The sequence below is a fragment of the Bombus impatiens genome, unplaced genomic scaffold (assembly GCF_000188095.3).
Source record: "Bombus impatiens unplaced genomic scaffold, BIMP_2.2 scf_0136, whole genome shotgun sequence".
NCBI classification, from domain to species: domain Eukaryota; kingdom Metazoa; phylum Arthropoda; class Insecta; order Hymenoptera; family Apidae; genus Bombus; species Bombus impatiens.
Window position 1 is genome coordinate 1,608,712 of NT_176555.1, and position 24,200 is coordinate 1,632,911.

Consider the following 24,200-nt stretch of genomic DNA (forward strand, 5'->3'; position numbering starts at 1 on the left):
GAAGGAGGAATAAATCTTCGCTTTAAAATGAAGCGGGCGACGAAACGCGGCGAGAAAACGAAGCCACCATTCTCCAAGCTAATTGTCGGCTGGCGTAAGCGGTGGAACGACATGCCGGGAGCACAGGCGCCCGAGCGAAACGGGGATGGGGCCGAACGGAGCGCGTCCTCGTTGCACGGTAGGATGCACCGGGCCGCCATTTTCGTGGCGGTACAACAGAGGCGTAATAACTGCTGGAATTCATGGTAATGGCGATAATGCGTGCCTGGAACGATGGGGCCCGCAGGGGCTGAAACAAGGAGGAGGGCGGTTGCGCCGAACAGGCCTCGAACAGAGGTGGGGCACCCTGCCACGATACGAACAGACTTACGTATGTATGTATGTACACTTTGGTTCGCGTACGTGCGAACCAAGGTCCTTCAGGGTAGAGCTGGCTTTCTGATTGGACGAATTCCTCCGACCGAATGTACAGCACGGCCTCCGTCCAAAGAACCTTTTCAATCGAAACCGTTTCTACATCGAGTGTTTAAGCACCGATCAATGCGGTTTTGTTTTTACGTTGTTCAGTTATATGCAATCTTGTCTTTTATTATTCAATTCCGCGTAACCAACCTTGAATTCTTATAACCATCCTTGAAATCGTCCATATCGAATTTGACAAATTCAAATGTTCGCATCTCAGAACCTGGCAGTCTGGAAATACTTTTTTCTATTTCTTTTTATTGTTTCGTTTCGTAGTCTTTTGATACGAATCTCTACGATTACCACCGTGTCAACTAAGTCGAAGAACGAGGAGAGAAAAATAGATCGTGAATACGATCGCTGAAGGGAGAGTCACAGGAGTGGTCGTATCGGACCTCCGATTGGTCGAAACGTCTCAGCCGGATGTGGAGGTCGGGCTAAAGCGAGGGCGAGCTCTTGAATTATCCGTCTTAATTTGTCCGTCACGAGAATTAGCGCGAGTCGAATGAGGGACATGTGGAGAGGGAGCGTGCGAGAGAGCGGTGGAGTGAAGTTTTACAGGCACGAACGCACGCCGGGCCTCCCATGGTGCACCCAACGGTCGACCTTTCACCCCGAGGACCCCATACGCTGGCAGACGTACACCTTGCGTGCTCGTTCCTTTTTTACGTTTTAACCAATTCCGTCCTATCGATTATGACATCGCGAACGCCTTCCAGGTATACGAGACGTTAATGTTCTACGTAGCGTTACACGTACATTAAAAGACTACTCCTCTTCCTTCTTTTCCTCAAATGTACAAGCAGATCGATCGTTCGTTTCATTGATTCTATCGGAAACAAGCGGTAAATGTTATTTAATAGTTTGCTTTAGAGATATACACATTCTAACGTTCTATTACCTAACATTAAATCTTAATAATCTAATTTCCAATGTGTACTGCGACTGTATCGACAGCTGCCTGACCATCGATTTCGAGTATCTTCTCGTAATGAAGTCGCTTCTATTTTCTTATGTAAAAAACGAGCAAGAGAGACCTGAGGATGGAACCGCACGTCCGATAATGCCCGTCGTTTTCTTAGTAGGTGTGCATCGTTACATCTCGTAATAAACGTCCGCAAAAATTCATCTAGTCTGATTTTTCTCGAAAATCCTTTTATTACGCGAATGTCGAGAGTCGTACTGGTCACTGGACTCAGAGGATACTTTAGGAGAGACCTTGTTTTTCGATAGAAACTTGGCTTGAAGCATCCTCTAGAAAAGCTGTTTACTCGGCAAATACGCCAAAAATACGGTGGAGTATGTACAGAAGGAATAACACGTAGCTCTTGATGTTACCACTATAATACTTTCCTAACCCTTTTCAAGAGAGGCCCGGTTGAAGAGCTGACAAGAGGAAGGCATTCCGAAAGGGACACTGAAAACATCATCTTCCAGAAACGCGTCGTCAAAGCAAAACACTCAGACAAAGGATCTTAATTGGAACCGAAGAAAAATCTATAAATTTGATCGAGTAAACGATTCGTCGCTTGTTTGAACGATTACCCACGAATATCTGGAATATCAGTATCGTTGGAATGGAGCGCGTGAAGGGTGGAAATAAGATTGTGCCGGTGGCACTTACCGAGAGTGCCGTCGAGAGAAAAGGAATGCCTGTTGTTCCTCCACGCCCACGAACACAAATCACAAGTGGTAAGTCCGTCAGTGGTAACACCCTCCTCGGGTAAATAAGGTGGTCTAGGCGGCGGTGGTACGAAGCTCCCGATCACAGCCCAAAGAGAATCGACGTCGTTGCCGACGCCCGTGTAGTACAGCAGTTCCTCCTCGGCCACACCGGCAAACCAGTCCATGTCGTTTACGCTGGGATGAACCGTGTTGGTGCTTGGTGTGCTCGTACTGACGACCGTCACCTGCAACGTGAACATCCCCATTAAACAATGGATTTTGGTTGAGACGTTTAAAAAAGACTATTATTTCTTTACAGTGAAACGAATCCTTCGAGTATACGTTGGATCCTCCTTTAAACGTTCAGGAAATTGTCGAGTAAAGGATGGTGTAGATACCAAAGAACGACTTTCTTTTAACAGGTTGAAATGGACAAGAAGTTCCGGATAAATACGGTTAATGGAAGCAGCGTGGAAACATTACGCTTCCCAATTGGAAGGATACCTACATCTGTCCAGGAAAGCAGCGAGAGATTGCAGTGAACAGACTGATGATCCTCTTCCGCTCGTGTTTCGTGAATCACCGGCGCAAATAGTGACTAAAAAGTATACCGTTCGGCTGGTCGTTTCGTTTTCTGAACCGACCAGACGAAGAGAGAAAGAGAGAGAGAGAGAAAGAGCGGCACTTTGTGGGGAACGCTCGGTCGTCCTAACTCCTACGACAAACAGTTGAAACGGTGCGGGCGGTCGCAAACAAATCTTTCTCCCTTCGTCTCATCGCTTCCAAGTTCCGAGTTTTACGCGACGGATAAACCTCGGTAAACAGTGACAAAGCGTTCGTACGTTCATCATCGACCGAATAACTGGGATTGATGAGTCGCGTCCTTAGGAGTGTTTCTTGTAATTGGGGCAGTGCACAAAGGAATGGTGACGATGCACCTTTGGAAATATTCTCATCGTTCCACGGTCTAGCGACGGACTTTAATCACCGAGAGATCTAATGCATCTTCCTTTCATCGATTTTTTTGATGACAAGATTCGAATATGTTCCATTAGGCATGTAAGCAGTTTCTAGTAACTTCCACGGTGTAACAATATAGCACGTGATTGCTGAGTATTCTTGAGCTGTTATTTTAAATATACCATATTTTTTTGTAGTTTTCTATATTTTTGTTATTATTGAAATTCCCTTGAATCATTGAAATTTACATTTTTTCCTGAATGGAAAAGTCTTCCAAGTTGAATGTAAATATTGTAGAAACGCGTTGCTAACAGGGGAATTGCCGAGATGACAGATTATTCCTCGCTGCATACATTTTTTATCTCAGTTTTGGTATAACTTTCACTAAAAATATAAAATGGCTTACAACAAGTAATACCGTTCCTTCATGCTTCAATTTATGATCTCGTTATACAACGGAGATTGCTATAACTATCAACATACCTTCGAATTCGTAATGAAAACCGTAACATGATCGAAAAGGTGAAATGCCCTTACGAAGATCACGAATTACGCTATAATCGTTGATAACTGGAAGCCACGAGGATTCTACTCGACAAAATGAGCAACTGGCGCATATTACGGGGAAATATCGTGCGGATGATTGTAACGCAAACTCCATTCGATTAATAGAATGAACGTTGTCGTGTTGGTATCTGCGACGAGACTAACCTCCCAGCGAGCACGCTTTAGGGAGGAGCGACTTCGAACAATTTTCTGGTATCGATGCTTACACAAGCCGCGATTACCCCGACGAACGACCATGTGCCACGAGACCGTGGCCGCCTCGAGCAACGAATTTCACACACGATTTCCCTCGACTCGAAGAAATACCACCTTCCACGCCGCGTTTCTTTCAACTACGAGAAATTGAAAGGAGCGTATTTATATTCGTCACAGCCCGAACCTGCCTTCCAGCCACGCGCAACATAATTGCTCGTGATTATTGAAAGAACGAGCCACGAAGGACTAGAATTAAGGATAAATCGTAACAGTAATTTCTATCGTCCTATCGTTCGTTCTAACTTCGTGCACCTTTAAACATCGTTAAATTGATTCCAAGAATTCGGAAATTTCGTGTTCGACCATGTCGTGTCTTTGTATTTCTCGACAATTTGTCGATAGAGCTTGACGAGAAACATTGTTCATGCACGAACTCGAGGTGAGCCTTCGCGAGAATTATATTGTGCTCGTGTTTCAATTAAACGAATTGTATCATGTGGAAGATCGCGTCAATTTTTGCGCCTCCTTTCACGCGGTTTCTCCACAAAAAGAAGTAACGCACAAGGATCGAAACGCCCTGGTGTCCCATGGGCCGGGGTGCTTTTGTGTCGGACGAAGGGGGTCCATGACCGTGATTATGGATGGGCCTTAGCGTCGATGGGGCCCCGCGGTCGCCGCACAATGGCATGCATTGATCGGCTTAATTACCGTGATATCGGCGTAATTAAAGCCCCGTTGTGTCAAGACCCTTCTCTCGAAGGCGTCGACAAAACCCGTGACTGGACTCCTGGCATCAGGATTTCATCTCCTTCTTCGTCGCACCTCCCTGTTCGCCTGCTTTTTTATTTTCTCTGTTCCGCTTGATTCGAGAGACCGCTCTGTCACTTCCTCGCGCGCCTTGCCGATGCTTTGTTAATAAGCTATTATCCGCACACGGTGACGCGCCTTCGACGAATCGCCGCGTATTCCACGCTTCAGGCGTTTTCAATCACTCTACGTACGAAAAACGCGAACATCCAAGCGTATCTAAATAGACGTGCCACTAAAATTCCAATGATCCTCGTTCCAAAACCTTGATCATCCGTTACTGATCTTTGAGAACAGTAGGTATTACGAAGATCGAGGTAAGCACAATCTGTCAAATTTAATTTTAACTTACACCGTGTATGATGGAGTACAGAACAATAGAATATCGTCGTATACCACTTTTCCAAGAGACCAAGTCGCGTTGGTTTAAACGAGTTACAAAATTCATCGTGTTTTTATAATTTCAAGGGCCCGCGTCAAGTTTGTGTATTCGAAGAAATTCACACCGTTACGTAACGCCGTTCACGCGATTAATTCGAGTAGGAAGCTGAGCAAGAACGGTGTAAACGAGACAACTAACCAAATCGTGCGAGATCCAGCAGAAGTTTGACAGGAATCGTGAGCAGCCTGAACTCGGTGAGTGAACACAGCGGTTCGCTGTAGTATGTATATACGGTTACGTTAACAAATCGTGATGAAGTCAGCTTAGAGCACGATGCTTGTCGCGCTACGGTCAATTAACTCGTTCGGAAAAAGGTCTCCTCGTGAGAGAAATTGATTGATTTGCGATTCTCCGCTATAAATGTAACGAGCAGACCGAAAGCCTCGGTGTGCCACGAGAGGAGCCCGTGGCTTTTCGATCTCCTCTCAGTTGGCTCGTTACGTTCGAACGGGACGTATCGTTATAATTACGAGGCGTTGGCGTTTACGAGCGAGAGAATGATGCTTCGTACCTGTTAACCTGAACGTTCTCTTCGCCGCGTCATTCGTTCCTGTGCTCCGCGAGCGTCGCCTCGTTAAAAGATTCGTTAACTTCGCGCCAACCGATCTTGTTTATCGTATTATTCCGCTATGAATTTTAAATCGTGGTCGTAAAGAAGCTCTAGCTTGCTCAGAAAATTTCATTGTTACAGAACCTTGACTCGGACTCGAAGGTTTTCTGCTGGCACAGAGGATTCATTCTCTGCGTCGTAAAACAAACACGCGCTAGAAAAAGAGACAGTTCCTCTCAGCGGGACAAAGGGACGAATTCTCTCGTAAAATCGGAACGAATCTTTCCCACTGTCGACGGAACGCGTCAGCCCTTTTCCCGAAACCCCGACTCCCCCACTTGGAACGGAACGGTACGAATTCCTTGGTCTCGGCTCGAATCCATCTTAGAGAATTACACGTTGGAATTCGCGCCCTCTTTCCGTCGACTGCGTCGGTCTCTGTGTTTCGTCGGCTGCCGCGCTGTCCATTTGCAATTCTGACACACTTCGCGGCGCGGCTATAGAAGCGATCGTCCCTGTATCGGCCTCTTCGACGAGGCCGCAGAGGAATCTGTCCGCAGTTTGAAGGAGGAAGGTGCCGCGAGTGGCGGTAGCGTTGGAATACCAAACGATTCCCGGAAACCGCTTCCACCTCACCCCCGGTTTCGCAGCCGGTCTTCCTCCTCTTCAATTTCGTCCTTCTCGTGTCGCGCGTTCGTTCGTTCCTTGGCTCGTTCTCGTTGGCCCGCTCGTGTCCTCGTGGTCATTTTCGTTGTCGTCGAAGAAGGCCTCCCCATGCCTCCGAGTTTTCGGGCGCGATACAGAGAGACGCGTGGAGAGGGGGCTGGACTGTTCGTGGCCAGCTTTAAGGGGTCGTTAAGAATGGGTTCGAGGGCCAGGGCCGTATATAACGGATAATTGACAGCCGTTCTCGAGACCGCCGTTTACTTTGCATGGACATTGAATCCGCGCGGCAACGCCGGACGAATGGACGGGCGGACGGACGAGCGGACGGATGGACGAAACGAGACGAGAAAGCATCGACGTGGGACCACGAAATTCGAACGCGAGGGAGACCGGCCGCAGATACGAGGATGCTGTTAAGGGAACGGGCTAAGGGAGGTGCGGTGTAAAGGCAAATGCTCGGGCTGGTCAACCTCGTAAATTCTTCAATTTCGATGCTCGAAAAGGCACAAACGCTGCCGTGTTATGCTACTCTTCCTCCCGTAACCGCGACCACGAGCACGGATTCGGTTTAATTGCCGACCGCTGGGAAAACGTATCGATCCCGCTTGTGCCGGCGTTGAAGTCTCCGCCGTTGCAATCTCTTCTGGCGCTCCGATTGCAATTGAAATACGAAACGAATATTTTTTATTATTAGCATACCTTTTTCTCTTGTCTAACATGTATATGTGTAATAGTTTATGTGACGTAATATCATTATTATTGATTCGAAATTGCACGTACCAGGGCAGTGACACGTACAGTACTTAGAAACAGGATTTAAACGGTACAAGAAAGGTCGGTGAATACGCGTGTCATGTGATATTATCCGGGGATCCGTTCCACGCCATATTCCTGAACGACATAATAACAATGTACAGTTAGACGAATGACAAGTAGAGCAGTCGCGATGCCCGTGTCCTCCTCTTCAATTTCGTCCTTCTCGTGTCGCGCGTTCGTTCGTTCCTTGGCTCGTTCTCGTTGGCCCGCTCGTGTCCTCGTGGTCATTTTCGTTGTCGTCGAAGAAGGCCTCCCCATGCCTCCGAGTTTTCGGGCGCGATACAGAGAGACGCGTGGAGAGGGGGCTGGACTGTTCGTGGCCAGCTTTAAGGGGTCGTTAAGAATGGGTTCGAGGGCCAGGGCCGTATATAACGGATAATTGACAGCCGTTCTCGAGACCGCCGTTTACTTTGCATGGACATTGAATCCGCGCGGCAACGCCGGACGAATGGACGGGCGGACGGACGAGCGGACGGATGGACGAAACGAGACGAGAAAGCATCGACGTGGGACCACGAAATTCGAACGCGAGGGAGACCGGCCGCAGATACGAGGATGCTGTTAAGGGAACGGGCTAAGGGAGGTGCGGTGTAAAGGCAAATGCTCGGGCTGGTCAACCTCGTAAATTCTTCAATTTCGATGCTCGAAAAGGCACAAACGCTGCCGTGTTATGCTACTCTTCCTCCCGTAACCGCGACCACGAGCACGGATTCGGTTTAATTGCCGACCGCTGGGAAAACGTATCGATCCCGCTTGTGCCGGCGTTGAAGTCTCCGCCGTTGCAATCTCTTCTGGCGCTCCGATTGCAATTGAAATACGAAACGAATATTTTTTATTATTAGCATACCTTTTTCTCTTGTCTAACATGTATATGTGTAATAGTTTATGTGACGTAATATCATTATTATTGATTCGAAATTGCACGTACCAGGGCAGTGACACGTACAGTACTTAGAAACAGGATTTAAACGGTACAAGAAAGGTCGGTGAATACGCGTGTCATGTGATATTATCCGGGGATCCGTTCCACGCCATATTCCTGAACGACATAATAACAATGTACAGTTAGACGAATGACAAGTAGAGCAGTCGCGATGCCCGTGAAAGTGCGCTCTTCTTCGTCGAGTTATGCCGCAAATTACGATCTCCCGCTGGTTTGTCGTGCGCGACCCCACGCGTACCCTGATGTACGTACTGCCACGCAACTCTCTCGCATTAAGAAAGTTGATGAAGTCTTTCGTGCACGTTTCAAACGACCACTTTTTCCCTGTATCGCGTTTCTCACCGTTACGATCATGGCAATCTGTACGACGAGGGAATTTTTTTTCTCGACTGTCTCGTTCTCGACTCTCGTTCAACGTGAACTATCTGGCGTGAAGCTACTTAAGGGAAAACAGCTTTCGAACAATTCCGTGTGACTTTAATCGCATCGTATCGCGTGAATCGGGTGGTGACACAATCGGACGGTGATGAACACAGGAGAATCTAGCGTTTAACGCGCAAGAGGGTGAGAGCGAATAAATTTTGATACTCCGCAGGACACCTACGCTCGTCTCGCATTTTAAAACACAGAGACAAATAAAGGGGAAGAAATGGGGAAACAAACGGACAGGAATGGCGGGACACGCAATGTACCGAAATATGCATTTCACTATGGTGTCTGTGGGCTGGACGATATGTTAGCGAGATTGGTATCAGCCGGGAGCGATGGGAACGATTCCGCGAAAGCAGGTTGCCCGGTCCAAAGTGACTTGTCAAAAGATTCCCGACCGCGCTCCCTCTCTTTCCAAGAGTCAGGTAATCGATCGTGTGGTTTCAGGCAACGATTTTTCTGTTCCTCGACCCTGGTACCTGTGGTTTCTCCTTTTCTATTTGTCGCCCCGACCTTCCTTTCTCCGACGAATCGTGGACTTGTCAACTCGTTTGGCTTACACCGGCTCGATGATCGAGATAAAATCCAGTGGTGGCTTAGCTACCCATAATGATACCGGTGCAGAACTCGTCGATGGACCAGTCCGATGTCACAATATTGATGTACACGCGGGTGCAATAGTCCTACTTGACCCGATCTCGATCTTTGTCGCGATTCCAACAAGGTGCTGCTGTTCGATGATTCGATTATCAGTTTAAGAGAGACCGATATCGCTCGAAGAATAACGTACGCGACAAATTTTTACTTCTCGTTATCGCAGTGGATTAATTTTGACATCGTTTAACACAATAATGAAAATTACTCGAAGAATATCACCGGAATGGCTGTAAATGATCTTTAGCTTAAATCGCTTCTTACTAAGAGAACGCACCTCACGTGGAACCGGAATAGAATTTATTAATGCTTTTCGTTCGAGCGGGCTTTATTGCCCCGGCGAAAAAACCGGTAGCGTTGTTCGATTTTGCTAAAGTCCAATTACCCCCTGATAACAAAGGCGCGCTTTGCTTGCTGCCAACATAAATTACAAGCCATTTAATTAACCAACGTATTACGAAGAAGAATCGAGCCAGTTAACAAACTTTTGCGTAATGAGTTCGGTCGCTTTTATTGCGACGTACGACAGAAAAAGTACGAGGAAACGGGTAAGAAAGAGATTTTATCGTCGTGGGCGAAAAAATGAAGATCGATCAATTTTTACAACGGTGTATTACCGTTAATTAGTAAACTCCAGCGTGCGTTTCACATTACTACGTTAATTACTCTTAAGAAAAAACTCGTTTCATTCGAAGAGGCATTTCTCCGTTGCTTGGATAGTGCATCGTCGAAAAGCAACCAAACGCGTTAATAAATTTCGCTGTAACGAGTCAGGTCGCTTTATCAATGTTGGCGAAAAAACGGGAAACGATCAATTTCTAAGAAAACGCCAACCGGGATGGAAAATTAGTTAACGCGCGATCGACAGGTTATCTTGGTCTTCGTCCTTCTCGTCCTGGTCAAACTTGATGAACGTACCACAACCAGTTCCACAGCGCGGTCTATGAACGATGGAGCGAAGAGAAACGAGAAGAGAATTGGATGAGGAATAGGGAATAGGAAGATGCGGACAATGAAGGAGACGAAGAAGAATAGGGACGAGGAAAGGATGAGTGCAGTGTATAGTAAGCACCGCGACTACTTTGTCCGTCTGTATACGTTGAATCATCCGGTCGGTTTCCTTTCACGAGCCGATGGCAGCCGTTCCCGCATCAAGGCCTGTGGTCTCCTCCGAGCAAGCATAATGACTCAATCCGCGATCCACCTTGCCCCCACCCTCTCTTCCCAACCACCAGGAAAGAGATCTTCGTTTCTCTCTTCTCCTCGTATCTTCCTTCGACTCCGCGCTGTCCTTTCTCTTTCTTCCTCACGCTGATATTATACGTTCGTTCTCTGCGAAACCCGGAGAGGCCAGATTCTCCGGTAGAACCTGCGATTTCTCTCGTCACCGTCTCTTTCTGGACACATTTCGTTGTCTTTGTTACTACGACCGCTCCTTTCATCGTCCTTAAGCCCTCTTCATTTCCTTCGTTCGACTTCCACCATTATGATCATCAACTACTACCGATTTCGCGTCGTTTCTTCTTTTCCTTCTCCTCTTCTGCTGCCACGATCCCTGGAAGGCAACGTTACCCGACAATGGTCCCCGGGCTGAACGGTGCTAACTCGACCGGCTCGCGTGACGGGCCGCTGTTTGTAATGCTCGACGACCCCTCTTGTGATTATAGCTCATGATCCTCCCGGGCCGGCACAGCTATGACGAGAGAGAAACCAGGCGACGAGATGCGGACGTTCACAAGCCGCACTGGAACGAACCGAGTGGACGCGTAAGGTTGGTGGCTAATTGCCGGCCGACCGTATCATCTCCGCCATTCGGAGAGAAAATCAGAGATTGCCCGGCTGTTAGCATCGAGGTCCCACTTTCGACCCTCTCCTTTCGTATCCGATATTACGGCTTCGAACAAAACCGCTCGAGGATATCTCAGAACTTCATGTAAAAGTGAACCTCGTTGGCAGGAGAGCCTCTCTTATAAATTGATAGTTTATCGGCCCCGATAGGGATACTAGAACGTCACGGAAGCGATTAGCCGGTTCATGGGAAATTTCGTCGGAATGCCATTCGAATTTTTCACGGTGGCTCCATAGATTAAAAGATACAAAGTGCGCCGTCTATTGGAAGCTTGTACGTATCACGCGGGGCTTCAAGTACACAATTTATTACTAGGAAACGCAATGATCCAGCGACCCGTGGTGAGGAATCCGAATAGCGATTACCATACGGCACCGTAGAGCCCGCTTATTCTGCGGTCGTACGCGGGATCGCCACCGTGTGTCCTACGAGCGTTGCGTGAAATAAGAATCATTACTTAGCCATCAAAGTAAATGTTCGACTCCGAGGATGTTCAAAGGTTTCTCATAAGACAGGAAACTAATGCGCCCATGAGGTTAAAGACGGGCGTGAATCGAACGATTCGAGAGTCAGCTTGGATTATAGATTGCGTTTCCTACGATTCGAAAAGGCACCAAGTTCAACGTTTTCTGTAAATCTTACTTAATGGCTTCGAGTATTAATCGCGAAGAGACTGGGGTACACAGAAACTCACTTATCACTTTATGTCCTAGCTCTTCCATATTATTATTTTATAAATGGATATTCGTTCAAAGTTCCCTGGTGCGCAACTACGACTTGATCCCTGAAATAACATTTTTCTAATCACAGGTTCGTTAACTTTTCTTGAATACCGGTGCTCGAACAACGTTCAACGTTCTACAAAACTCGACTAATCAGGACGTTCAGAGATCACAATGATCGCTTAATTGAGCGCGAGATTTCGTAGTATCGCTGGAGGAGTAGCACCGGCGGTCAAATTTCCCGTCGATAAGAATTCTGTGTTTCAACGTTGACAGTGGAACAGCTCCGAATGATTCGGCACTTCTGTCAAGGGGGAATGTGGTTCCGAACCGGTCCACGCGCCACCTTTTCGAATTGCGCTTGCCACTCGAATACTTTGTACCGGGTGTTCTACCCGAGTTCATTATCGGAATAAATTTCTGTCGACATCGTAGCTCTTTGAAAACCTCCGAATAGCTGATCGACTTGAATCTGTTCACGTCTTGTCTAGTCAAACTCGTCGAGTCGTGTCCGTACCTCTATCTATCTATTAAGCATTCTTGTTCGTCGCTACTGAAATTAATTCTGGTTGAAGTTTTAACGATTGCTCCAGTAACAGATATACAGCAATCTCACAGAAATTAATTTTAAGATTCTCCTTCATCATTAAGAAAGGTATGTAATCTGCTGTAATGTAGCTGAGATTCTAGTCAAACACTGTGATGAAAGAGACAGGCGCCAAGTATTTTCGTAGACCTCGGTCTCAGAATCAATTTCCATCGTATAGAAAAATATGAAGTTCTCAAATCTACCCCTTCAGCATCCATGAAAGTTCAAACGTCGAACTTATCCGGTCTTCAAAGATGACTATTGTTCTCTCACGAATTCCCGCGCAAGTATCGTACGGCGATCGACGCGCAAGGAGTGATAATATAATCGGTCGACAGCGGTCGGAGATGGATCAATTACCACGAGAGTATTCGCTGGAAGCCGACCGCTAAACGACATCTGTATCCCGGTTCGTAGCCGGGTCCGCGTAATAATGGATCGGCGGTATTATTATGATTTCAATGGTGTGGCCCACCGATGCAAATCTAGATCGTGCAGCGGGCCTCGTTATCGGGCACACCGATCAGTACGGTGATTGATTCTTCGGTATTCATGCGGATCGGCGGACTGCGATATCATCGTCGTTATGGTGGAACCGGCGCGTTGCCATAGCGAAAGAGACACGTTGGTGCCGCGATACCAGAGATACACTAGGGCTCCCCCTGAAAATCGTGTCCACTTCCGATCGACGTCACGATCGACCGAAAGCTACCGACCTAACTACCAGTCGGCTTGCGCGTCCACCGTGGATAGCTTTCAGTCTCTCGACATCGTGTTTAGTCGAGTGAAACGTCATTTTTCTGTCTCCATCGTTCGTAGAATGGAGAAAGAGAAGGATCGTGGCCGATGTCGTTTGCACGTCGTTCGATCGTCGAACAGGAGAAATTGATCTGTGAAATATGGCTTCTACCATAACCACTGGGCCGGGCAAATTTTAATCAAGATTTCGGTTCGATGAAATTATCGCTACCGCGAAAGGAAAGGTGTCGCAGGAGTTTCGCGACGTTGATGCATGGATCGTTTAGTATCTTGCCGTGCGAACATTATGCCATCACTTGCAACACCCTGCAGTATAGAGGGATAGCGTCATGCAATAATGTCGAACCGATGACACGCCGATAAATACCACGTCGTTGGCATCGTTGTCTAGGTCTCCGTGCCGATATCTGTCGTTTCGCGGTTGTAATTTGTTGCCCTCCGGCGATTCAGAGCTTTACGTAACGCTTAATAGTATGTAGGAGGTATTAGCTGTGTAACTATGAGATCGGAACGTGACTTGTCGATAAGTTGTTAACAGAAGCTTGATCTCGTTGTATAAGAGCAATAAAGGAACGATAATAGAAGAATTTGCGACAATTGAGAAGGCAAAGAAGAAGGAAGTCTCGAAGATATTGAAACGGGAAGCCTACTTTGTATTTCCAGAGTATGACCTGGAGAGCGCAATTGGAACCTTGTGGTTTACATTTCTTGCCGATTATTTCCATCGTATCTCAACATTATGGACGTCGAGATAAAAGTTGCATTGGTTGGAATTGCAACAGCTATAGTGTCAAGAACTTGAGCATCTCGGCATCTGCAACGAGCGTCGGTGTATTTTTATAAATTCGTCATTACAGGTGATATCGCGGCGTTCAGATCCGCTGAGAGAGCGTGAACCACGTGTAGCAGTTGAACATTAAGAATCCGATTCGCTGGACGATGATTCGAGCGTGCATCGATGACGACATCGCTGCTGGCTTAATAATGTCTCCGAACACGAAATCGTAACTTTGTACAGCGTATGGTAAAAGAGAGAAGAGCGGCGATCAGCGAAGAATCGTGGAGAACTTCGCGACGACGAGGAAGATACGAACGAAGAGAAAGAAAGGAAGGAAAAAAGAGGAAGAGGGAGAAGATCGCGTTGAACGAGGGAAAGAGGAACCTGTTATTTCGGCGAGGCTCGAAGCTAAGGCGAGATTACACGCTGTCACACACCGTTCCTCGTCCGAAGCCTTTCGGCTGCTCTCGCGTCTCCACCCAAGCGATCCTCGCTTCTCTCTCGTCCGGTGTGCTCGAGAACCGTTTAAGGGGGAGACGAAACGCGGACGGCCGGCCAAAATCCGACGTCTTACTCGCGCGATTATCATCGCTCGTCGATTTGCGTTTCGTGGTCCTCGATCACGTTGCTTGCCACTTAATGCATATCTCGTCTTTAACCGATCGTCCAAGAGTATTGAGTAACTGTTATAAGTAGCCTCGCGTTAATTACATTTTCCATATGAGTCGTGAACATTGCTCCGCTTAGTGTGACGATTAAACACGTTATCGTACAGCCTATGGGGCAACTCATATTGATATTGAGATTAAAGAAGAATCGACGAAGTAACAGTGAAATCTTTTTTGTCGATTTATAGTGACTACTATTGGTACGAAGATTAACAATTTTCAGTTGTCTGGAATGCTTACAGTTATTCCTAATTTCACTGTACTGTTATATTTACAATTTGTTTCACTAACCGTCACATCGAGAGTTGTTAAGTACCGGCCTTGCGGCCCATTCTTCGTATAATTGAAACATCTGCTTTTTCACGACTACCAAGGTTTCTACCCAATTGCTCATAGTCTTTCCTAGTTCCTTTATACTTTCGCATTTACGTTTTCTTTCGCCGACCATTGCACAAGAATAGCCTCGCAGCCTATTCTTCGTGTAATTAAAACTGGCTTTGTGTTGCTTTTACACGATTTCCAAGGTTTCGATTCCTCGATGGTTAATCGCAATTTCTCAAGGTTAAGTTTTTGCCAGCTTCATAAACCAGGAACGTATATACGAGCTGCGGTCCACATCAAACGAACCATTATTTCATTGTTACGGAGTTTCGTGGTCGCGATCGAACGCAGTCGCGCGTAGTGTCGCGGTGGCTGCATTTTCAACGGTCGCTTAAACGCGAGCGACAGACGCATTAAGTCGCCGACGCGGTAATCAACGTCAGAAAACGCAAGTCGACAAACGATAATAGCCGCTCGAGCGGATCGAATCGGTCGAGACGTCAGCTATTCACGAACATCTTACTTTCCGCGCGATAACGAGAGAAGCCAGCCGACAGATTTTAATCCAGGGCTTCGCGTGGGTGTGACCTGCGCGCTAGAAACCATATGCAAACATTTAGTACGCTGTAATCTCGTCGTGTAGCCTTGAAACCACGCGCGAACAATTAGACCACTACAACGTAATTGACGATCGCATTTTACGCCGGTGTTGGGCATAGAAGCCTACCCGGCCAGGTAGTCGGTTAACAGAGCTATAATTTTACCGTGATCGTATTTCCAATTGCAGTGTTTCGTGTCAAAACAGGATCGTAATGCTCAAATCTATCAAGGGGTAAATCAAGTTGCAACGTTTACTTAGGAAAGTATAGGCCAGCGATAACGACGAAAAGAAATCACTAGGAGAAATCTTGTGACGTTATTCGTAAACTTTCACTCGTCATAAATACGGTAGTCTGGGAAATTTATGAACATAAGGGGGTATAAGGAAAAAATATGTAAATTAAGATCTCCGATTTCCCTTCTCCAAAACGACGACTGGGTCTCAAAGTAATTTATAGTTGATATCAAGTTCCCAAAAACAAATGTTTATTTATGCAATTAAATTATATTTTCATTGTGGAATGTGGCGGAAGTCTCATTGAGTGAATCATTTCATTAATACGAAATTCGTCAAATAGTTTTGTCGGTTCGATTTATCATCATCAAACGGACTGTATCTGTCACTTCGATCGAGCAGGACGTCGAATATATCTTCCGCGAGCCGCGATCCATCGCCAGAAATCTGACAGCCGGTCGACATCCGGTGAAGCTAAATAGAAGAGACAGCGAACAGGCCGCCGACGTTGGGAATCGTCCACAGATTAAGCGATTTAGCTCGGCGATCGAGACGTTTCACGAAGCGAAACTCGTCCGCGACCTCTTCATCCGGAAAGGTTCGTTCATAAAGAGATATACGTGCGGTCTCCCGACAAGAAAGAAAAGACTCGGTAATAATAGAAACACGCGTATAAATATGCAGATCTGCACGCGTATTTTTCACGCTTCGTTACTTCTCTGTTCGACTTCCGGAGTTCTTCCCAGTCAAAGGATATGCGCGATATTTTGTGCCGTTTAGTTTTCTTTTCACGCTTGCAAACAATTCAATTGATCTGAAATATCATAGTTTATTATCCTTTAAAGACATATATGTATTTCTGTCTCAATAGAAATGTTAGTCGTAGATGAAGAACAATGGAAGATAGCTGCGAGAAACTATAAAATACTAAGAATGTACGTAGTATCTTAAAGATCAAATTCTATTGTATGAGAAAGCTGCTCATCTAGTCGTTCGAGTTCCAACTATTTGCCCCTTTGCCATAACACCGAGTATAAATTAAAAGATAGTACGAGAGTCTTAACGAGTGCAACGACGAGGAATGTTGTTGTTCGTCATATAATGGCGCTCCTAATCTTTACGGCTCGTTGGAACACGTTTCACCGCCCATTAATACCAGAGTCGCGTGCATTTTACGATGCTTAAATAAGTATCACCTTTAATCCTACGATTTTATATCCGTCGTCGTTATAAAGTTAATTCCAGTTGGTAATCCTTCGAATCCAGTTGATACCGAGGTTGTTGCTACCTGTTTGCTAAAACTTTCGTCCACGTTTGATGCACGAGCTCGCCTAAACCGAACAATATTTCATTTTTCGAAACCTTTCACGGACACGAGCTGAACTTGTTCTGCTTCGATCACGTAACGTCTCTTCTTTCTGTCCGTGGTACTTTCGTGTTCGATCAAGATTAGGACGGACAAGCGAGCCGGAGAAACCGCTTCGACTTAATAACACGCTATCTTTTACGAAAGTACAGCGTCGGCTAAAAAATGACTGCATTAACGGAAACGTATTTCGTTGCTGTTGCGGTTGAGTGTAGTAATCAGTGAAAGTGAACGCGTGCAGAGCGGAAACGACGAAGTTTGCTGTGACCATTTTGTAATAGAATGGTACAGTGACACGCTGATTCGACGTGCTGCAATCGACAACTACCAAATTTTTAGTGGCGATATAGTCGAATACTTTATATTATTCCTCCCTTTGGAATTACGTACTATTGTATCTTCAATGAAGCGTACCTTTGTACTAAACGACACGAAATAAAACAGTTGGATCTAATTAGTTATTACGTAAATACTGTAATAAATACAGCGATGTAATATAATTTCCATAAAGAATTTCCAAAACACTTCCTTAATCCTGTACCCGCCAACTAAATTATAGCACACGGCCCTAGAACAAACCATTCTCAGGCCCATCCAGATCTTGCATAAGACGTGGTGCATGAATTCCAAAAATTAATTCCCTCGCGCCGTTTAAATAATCCAAGCGCCATACCCAAAACACACAGAGTCGATCGAACAGGCTGTACACGAAGATCATAATAATAAAAGAGGCAGAAAGAACAGGTATGGATTCAAGGGAAGAGCGTACCTGGCAGGGGGTTGCTAGGCGATGCTGAAGGAAGAGTCGAGGGGAAGGAAAGAGAAAAGTGGGAAGGAGAACGGAGAAAGGAAGAGGGAGAAAAGAAATGCTACATAAATAGATGAGCTGTCGGAGCGGCGGGATTACGTATGACGGGACACGAGGACGGTGGAGGCGAGATGATATCTGGTTCGGGTAGGCACAGTGATAAATCTGTGGGCCTCTGTCAGGTGGAGGCGCACAGACTCGGGTGTACGAAACCAACCGGCGATCAGCTTCCTACCGCGCGCGCCTCCTTTGTCTCGTCGCGTCTCGGAATAGCTGGAATCGATCAAATCCCTTACGAATTTCGCCACCGTGGAACGCGCCTTCGACTCGTGTCTTTGCGCTGGTCAAAGGATAACGATCGGACGATAAACGATATCGATAAGCGATCGCGTTCGTCGCGCCATGGAATTCGACGTAGAGGCGGACCAGCTTGCGCCGCTTGATTAATTCTTTCTTCGAGCAGCCGACGCGAGACGTCGATTCTATATATATATATTACGATAATGTATAATACATAAGTACGTGGAGGTTTATTATGGATCGGCTTGTGCTATGGAAATTTTTCTGCGTTTTTATAACCGGTGATTGCCTCGTGTTTTCGTCACACGTGAGTACTTATACCGCGTGCTTGATGGAAATTCAATGACGCTGGATTTTATAGGATCGAGTTTATTTATAATCATCTATCTTTTCAGTAGATCGATAGTATATCGTTATTCAGGTATCATTTATGTGTTTTGTAAATTATGGGAGAAATAAATATAATCGATCCATTGACAAATTCCTATCATTCAAGAATGCCACGAAGCTTTATTCCATTCAGAATTGAAATTTATATGTAATCATAAATGATGTCAAATTAATAGTTTTGAGGTCGATTCGTGGATAGTAGTTTTCGTTCATTATGGCGTTCTCAAAGATTGTATGCGACGTTTAATCCAAAAGTATCGTACGTTTGTTATAAAGGTACAAGACGCAGCTTATAACATTGAAACTCTCATAATCCTCGAAAAGAGAAGGCTTAATCCGTAAACATGCCGTTCGACGCCGACGTTCCTCGCCCTGCATTTCGAGCAACCGTAATCTTTCGTTCCAGCTCACGCACACGCGTTCCAATGCATGATACAACCCTTGGGCATCCACGATCGCATTAGTCGTGCTCGCCTTTAGATCCCCGAAACGGATCCCGGTGACTGGAAAAATTCAGACCCAACCTGTAACTAGGACCAATGAAATTAACCGGAGACGCTTGGACGTACTGGGCTCGAATTTAAAGCAAAGCGAGTCTACGAAAGGCTGAAAATTTGGATCAAGGATTTGTGTGCAATGTCGAGATAAATTGTTGCAATTTTAAATTCCTGGAAACGGATTTCATTTTTAAAGAACCGTTCACTCGCTCCTGAAATTTCCTTTAATCATCGATTAAGAACCCCCGATTTAGGTCGCGACAGATGGTTCTCGTTTGCTGCGATTAATAAACATTTTCACATTCTCAATTACCCGCGCTGATCTTCCATCCCCGTAACTTTAACCCTTCTCGTCGACTTCGAATCTTACACTAATAAAAAAAAAAAAAACAAAAAGAAAACTCTTTCTTTGCGAGCGCAAAAACATGAAATCCTCAAATCACGAAGGTTCGCGTCATAATACCACGTTGAAGGCTCGCCAATCAGCTCCGATCGGCTGGTCGATTCAGACACGAAACGCAACCCCGACAAAAGGTGGTGAGAGTCGAACTGTGGAGAAATCGGCGGCTCATGTGTGCCCGATCATGGCAAAGCAAACACACGTATCGTCTACCAAGATATACCGGCGTGTATCGCAGGAAGAAAGGAAGAAGGTCGGTGGTGCTTGTAGCCTGGCAAGGTATAAAGGTTAATGAGCGCGCAGGCGCAACCTATTATTTCAGTCGGTTGGGTTCCTGCCCCCTCCCTGTTTTCTGCTAGTCATCCCTCCACTCCCTTTCGCCTGGCGATGCCACGTCTTATCCTTCTTCAGCCCCTCTCTTCGTTCGGGCACGTTCTTGCTTCTCGTCTCTTTCTGGTGAACGCCGAACCGCCGAGGGCGGCACGAACAGCAAGAGGGAGAAACCGAGAGAAGCCGAAGAGAGCGAGAGGAATGTTCAGAGACAACGAGGAACGAGAAGGACAGACAAAGGTAGTAGGAAGAGCGACAAAGAGAGGAAGCAAAGGGGAGAGGAATCGTTCCCAGGAGAAGGGAGAAGTGGCAGACCTTGAGCTGCCACGAAGCTCTGGACGTCTTCATCCTGCCTCAAGCTGTGCTCCAAGAGAGAAGGATACGCTCTGCTCTCTCGTCGGACGTGGTTTCACGAAATCCTTTAAATTCGTACGTACCGTGTACAAACTGGACGTCGTCAAAGGATGCCGACTACGATCAACGGGATTTAACCTAGCTGCCAGCGGCAACCTGGAGGAATCGCGTGATTCCACCGCGTGCTTCCTGCCTTGAAAACCTTTCTCTCTCGTCTTCCTGGTGCGCGTTAAGTTTCCTAACGTTTCTTTCATCTTGATAAACGTAACCTATTACACTTAACAGTTACAAAGATATTTCCGAGTAATCCCTTTCGAACAAGATCAATCGAAAATTTCTAAAATCCTAGGCTCCTTTAAGCCTAACCAATTACGCGACTCGAATATCATCACGAATCTGCAATCACCGGTGCTATTGTGGCCGAACTCGCATCGAGCACACTCCACGTCAAATTCCACGTACGACACACACGCAACTGCTCCTTCTTCCCATTCGTTGTCTGACGTCGACAACCCTCTTTCTTCCCGTTCGTCGTTCGTGGTCCACGGTTCTACTCCATACGAGGCTGTCGCGATCCCGAGGAGGCGTGCACGCTCACGTCAGCCGAGGAAAACGTATCTATTCGAAGTGGACGGACACACGGGAGAGACGCGCGAGCTGAGACGGGTGTCTGCACGCGAGCAATGCCATTGTGTTCTCTCGGCGATCGAGGGACATCCACGATGTTTGTCGACGTTCCTATGCTGCGACGACGCGTTGATGTTATAAAGGGCTGGGTCAGGATAGGTCAACCGCAAGAACGAATTCTGCTCTTTCTGCGTGCACACGCGTGTCTGCATACTTCTGTGTCGTGCATACGGTGTTTCGAGTGACTTCGAGATTCGTCACTTGATAGATGTTTCAAAGTTTTCAAAGTCATAATAGCTTCAAAGAAATATTATGATTTCTTACGAAATTTATCTTTGAAAATGATTCTAACATATTTTAATATGTTCTATGCTTTAGATTGCCCGCTCGTGTTCGATAAACCATAAAAAGCGTCCTATTCGATAAACCATAAAAAGCGTCCTATTCGGATGAAGAATCCAGCTGCTTAATTTAGCAACTCTGTTTCCAAATTAGCGCGCAGCGGTCCTTCCCCTAAATTTAGCAACGATGCGTCTAAAAAGTTGATCGCGTACAGAAAGCATTCTAAACCGCGTGATTCTCGTCGGCGACACGTTTCCGTTTCGTCCAACAAAAGCAACCGCGAACCATGAAAATCGTTTCAAAGGGAACACCCCGTGCACTGATGTTTTTTCTCTTTCTGCTGGGTCGCAGATCAGGTCGGTTTCTTTTGTGAGCGCGATACGCGTCACACGACGCGTTGCGTACAGGGGCAAGGGTGCCACAAGAGGGTGAGATTTAATGCAGTTCCTCTGCCCCTCCCCGCTCCTCCCTTCTCTCTCGTTTTGCTCTCTTCGCGCGACCTCGGAGTCGTTTTCTACGTATCCTACAGCTTGCTCGATCCGCTTTTGTGGCAACCGTTAAATTGGCTCTACGAGCTACGCATCTGTCGCTAATACTCAAGCCGACGCTGCTCTGTCCAGGTCGTAAAAATACGTCCGTTACTGTTGCGGTTTGCTTCGACTGGTTTCATCAAAAATAGAAACGAAATACCATAGATACTCGTGTTTTCAGTTTCGTCCTTTTGACGTCGATGCTTGAGAGTCTCATCTTGATAGGCACGGTGACGAGACGTTTGGAAATTTCGAATAGCGTTTAATCCCTAAAAAGGGCGCTCTAAGTATACTTCGAGAGGATGCCGAGATTTTAGAAAGGACTTAAGATAGTCATCGACGAGAATCTCCTGTCGAAGAGTAAATTTATGTTACATTTAAGACGAACTCGCACGGTATCACCTGGTATCAGGTGCGATATTACTTTTAGGAAATTCCATCCCTCGTCAGGGATTCGTGGCTACGATCAGCCGAACGTGATTCTCGTGTATACCTCCGATTGACGAGATAAATACAGCTTCGACACAGCGGCGATTCGAGATTGCAGCACGCCGCCTGTAATTAACCCAAAATTGCAAACTCGTCCGTTTGCCAACCATTGGGATGAACTATCAATTATTATCACGTTCGATGCACCGTTATCCCTAAGTTTCGTACGCGCATATGGATCGTGTATTGAATTCTTATTTACACGAGCTTTCGTGCACGCGTGTCTGCTATCGAAGCTATTAAACGCGATTAAAATAACAAATGTGAAGATATTCAAGCGTCGTATACTGAAATGGACGGGAGTCATTTATGCCACGTACGAGCTTCGTCCTCTCTATGACCGAAGATTGCCGTAGAAAGGCATTTCTGCTGATGGCCATAGAGAATCGTTCGCTCACGCGCGATTCTTACGATTTAATTAGCCGTTCTAACATCGCGGGCGAGTATCTTGACCGGTTGAGGTCAACGCCGCCTCAGAAGCCGGGTCAGCGGCTCCGCGGCTATGAACCATTCGTTATTACGATTGAGACTTTACCCCTTCGATCGATCTCTGTCTACGATCCGCGGATCTCGCCGCGATCGCTGCGCGTTATCTTGATCTCGTTTCGATCCCCGCCACTTTCGTCTCTATTACGCGCCGCGTAATGAGAAGATACGGACGGAGAAAGAGTGAAATTATCGCGCGAATTACATACCAGGCTATTTCCAGCGGGGTCGTGTTTCCGGTTTCGTAGAAGGTTACGGATCCTTTTCTAACTTCGTCCTCTCTCTTTTTCCCGTTCTAATGCTCGGTCGAAGTAACGGAATTTGCGGGTCAGGCTGGCAGCCATCTTCGTGAAATTACGAGCGATCATCGATCGCGTCCCAGGCTCATTAGGCCTAGTAATTACAATCTTGTCGCAGCTATCAATCCGGCTGTGTTACGTAACGAGGAGGTAGCCGCAGCTGCGCGATCGTGACGATATTTCACAGTTTTAATCAGCTTCATGTCCAGATATCGCTTCGAGATGATCGGATACGTGGAAACCTTCGGCTGCACAGCGATTAGAAACCTCTTCTCTCTTATGCATTTAGCCCCTATACCCGACTAAAGCTTCGGCGACAGGTTCGTGCGGCTTGTCCGCCGCCATGTTTCACCGATTCCGCGAAATATCTCGCGTCCTTCTCACGCGTGATACATCTGGGAAAATGATCGCCAGCAGCACAGCGGCATCTCTTGCTTTCCAAAGAGAAGGAGAGAGAGTAATGACTCTCGTTAGTGGATGGAAACACGTGCGTAAATTGCGATCTCTATGCGCTTCATTAGGGAAAACCGTTCTAGGCGTCATTAACGGTTCCTCTTCCTCGATAATCGAACGGAATTATGTGGCTCTGATGGAAAAGATTGCCATCCTTCCTCTTGCTAGCTGTCGACCGTAATCGTTATGGTAAACATTCTTCGTCTAACGATGCTTTATTTGAATATACTAGATAAAAGGATTTGATGGTACGTACTGTAATTTTCTCCGTAGGATGCTTTAATTACGCGGAGAACAATGCAAAGGAGTGAGACGTAGGAAGATAATATTACATTCTTTTATGCGTTTCTTGCTACCTTATTTTTATGTATATTTCCATTCATTCCGGTGATCAGTCCCCTTCTGAACTCTCTGAATATATCAAGTATATTGTCAAGCGTAACTTTGAAAGCTGATACGAATCACATTACCAGTTTTCGACGTCTAATTCGTATTTTACTTGTATGCACAACATTTTAACTAAAGAGAGCAGTATAAAAAAATCTTTATTACTCCCCAAATATTTCCCACCATGTTTGATCAACAGAGTCCCCAAAGACACATTCAATAGGTTTTAAAATACTCCAAGTTTCGATCAAAAACTATCCAGCTGCTAGACACGAAGGACTAAAACGGTTCTCCCGGCCGATCCAGTTCCCGGTTTCGATCAGCGTGGACTAGTCTGCCGCCCCTTTCCACGTAGCTGGTGACGTAGGGTCCGAGGTCGTCTGCGATGCCTCGCGACCCAAGATCGAATGTGCGATCGAGTGTGTAAGTGCGAGAGCAGGCCACCAGCAGAGCTCGGACCACCTC

The 24,200-nt window shown here is 46.3% G+C and overlaps 2 protein-coding genes across 4 annotated transcripts in view; one reads left to right on the forward strand and one right to left on the reverse strand.

Moving 5' to 3' along the window:
- LOC100744169 (TSC22 domain family protein 1) overlaps positions 1-24,200 on the reverse strand; it is a 103,962-nt gene that overhangs the window by 30,501 nt on the left and 49,261 nt on the right. For all 3 annotated transcript variants that reach the window (XM_024365505.2, XM_033319159.1, XM_012382019.3), the window contains one exon: positions 2,087-2,372. In XM_024365505.2, coding sequence (XP_024221273.1) covers positions 2,087-2,312 — 226 coding nt within the window. In that variant the 5' untranslated portion in view covers positions 2,313-2,372. The remainder of the gene's footprint in view (positions 1-2,086; positions 2,373-24,200) is intronic.
- LOC112212246 overlaps positions 5,097-24,200 on the forward strand; it is a 61,952-nt gene continuing 42,848 nt past the window's right edge. The window contains exon 1 of the mRNA XM_024365506.2: positions 5,097-5,292. The gene's annotated coding sequence lies outside the window, so the exon portion shown is untranslated. The remainder of the gene's footprint in view (positions 5,293-24,200) is intronic.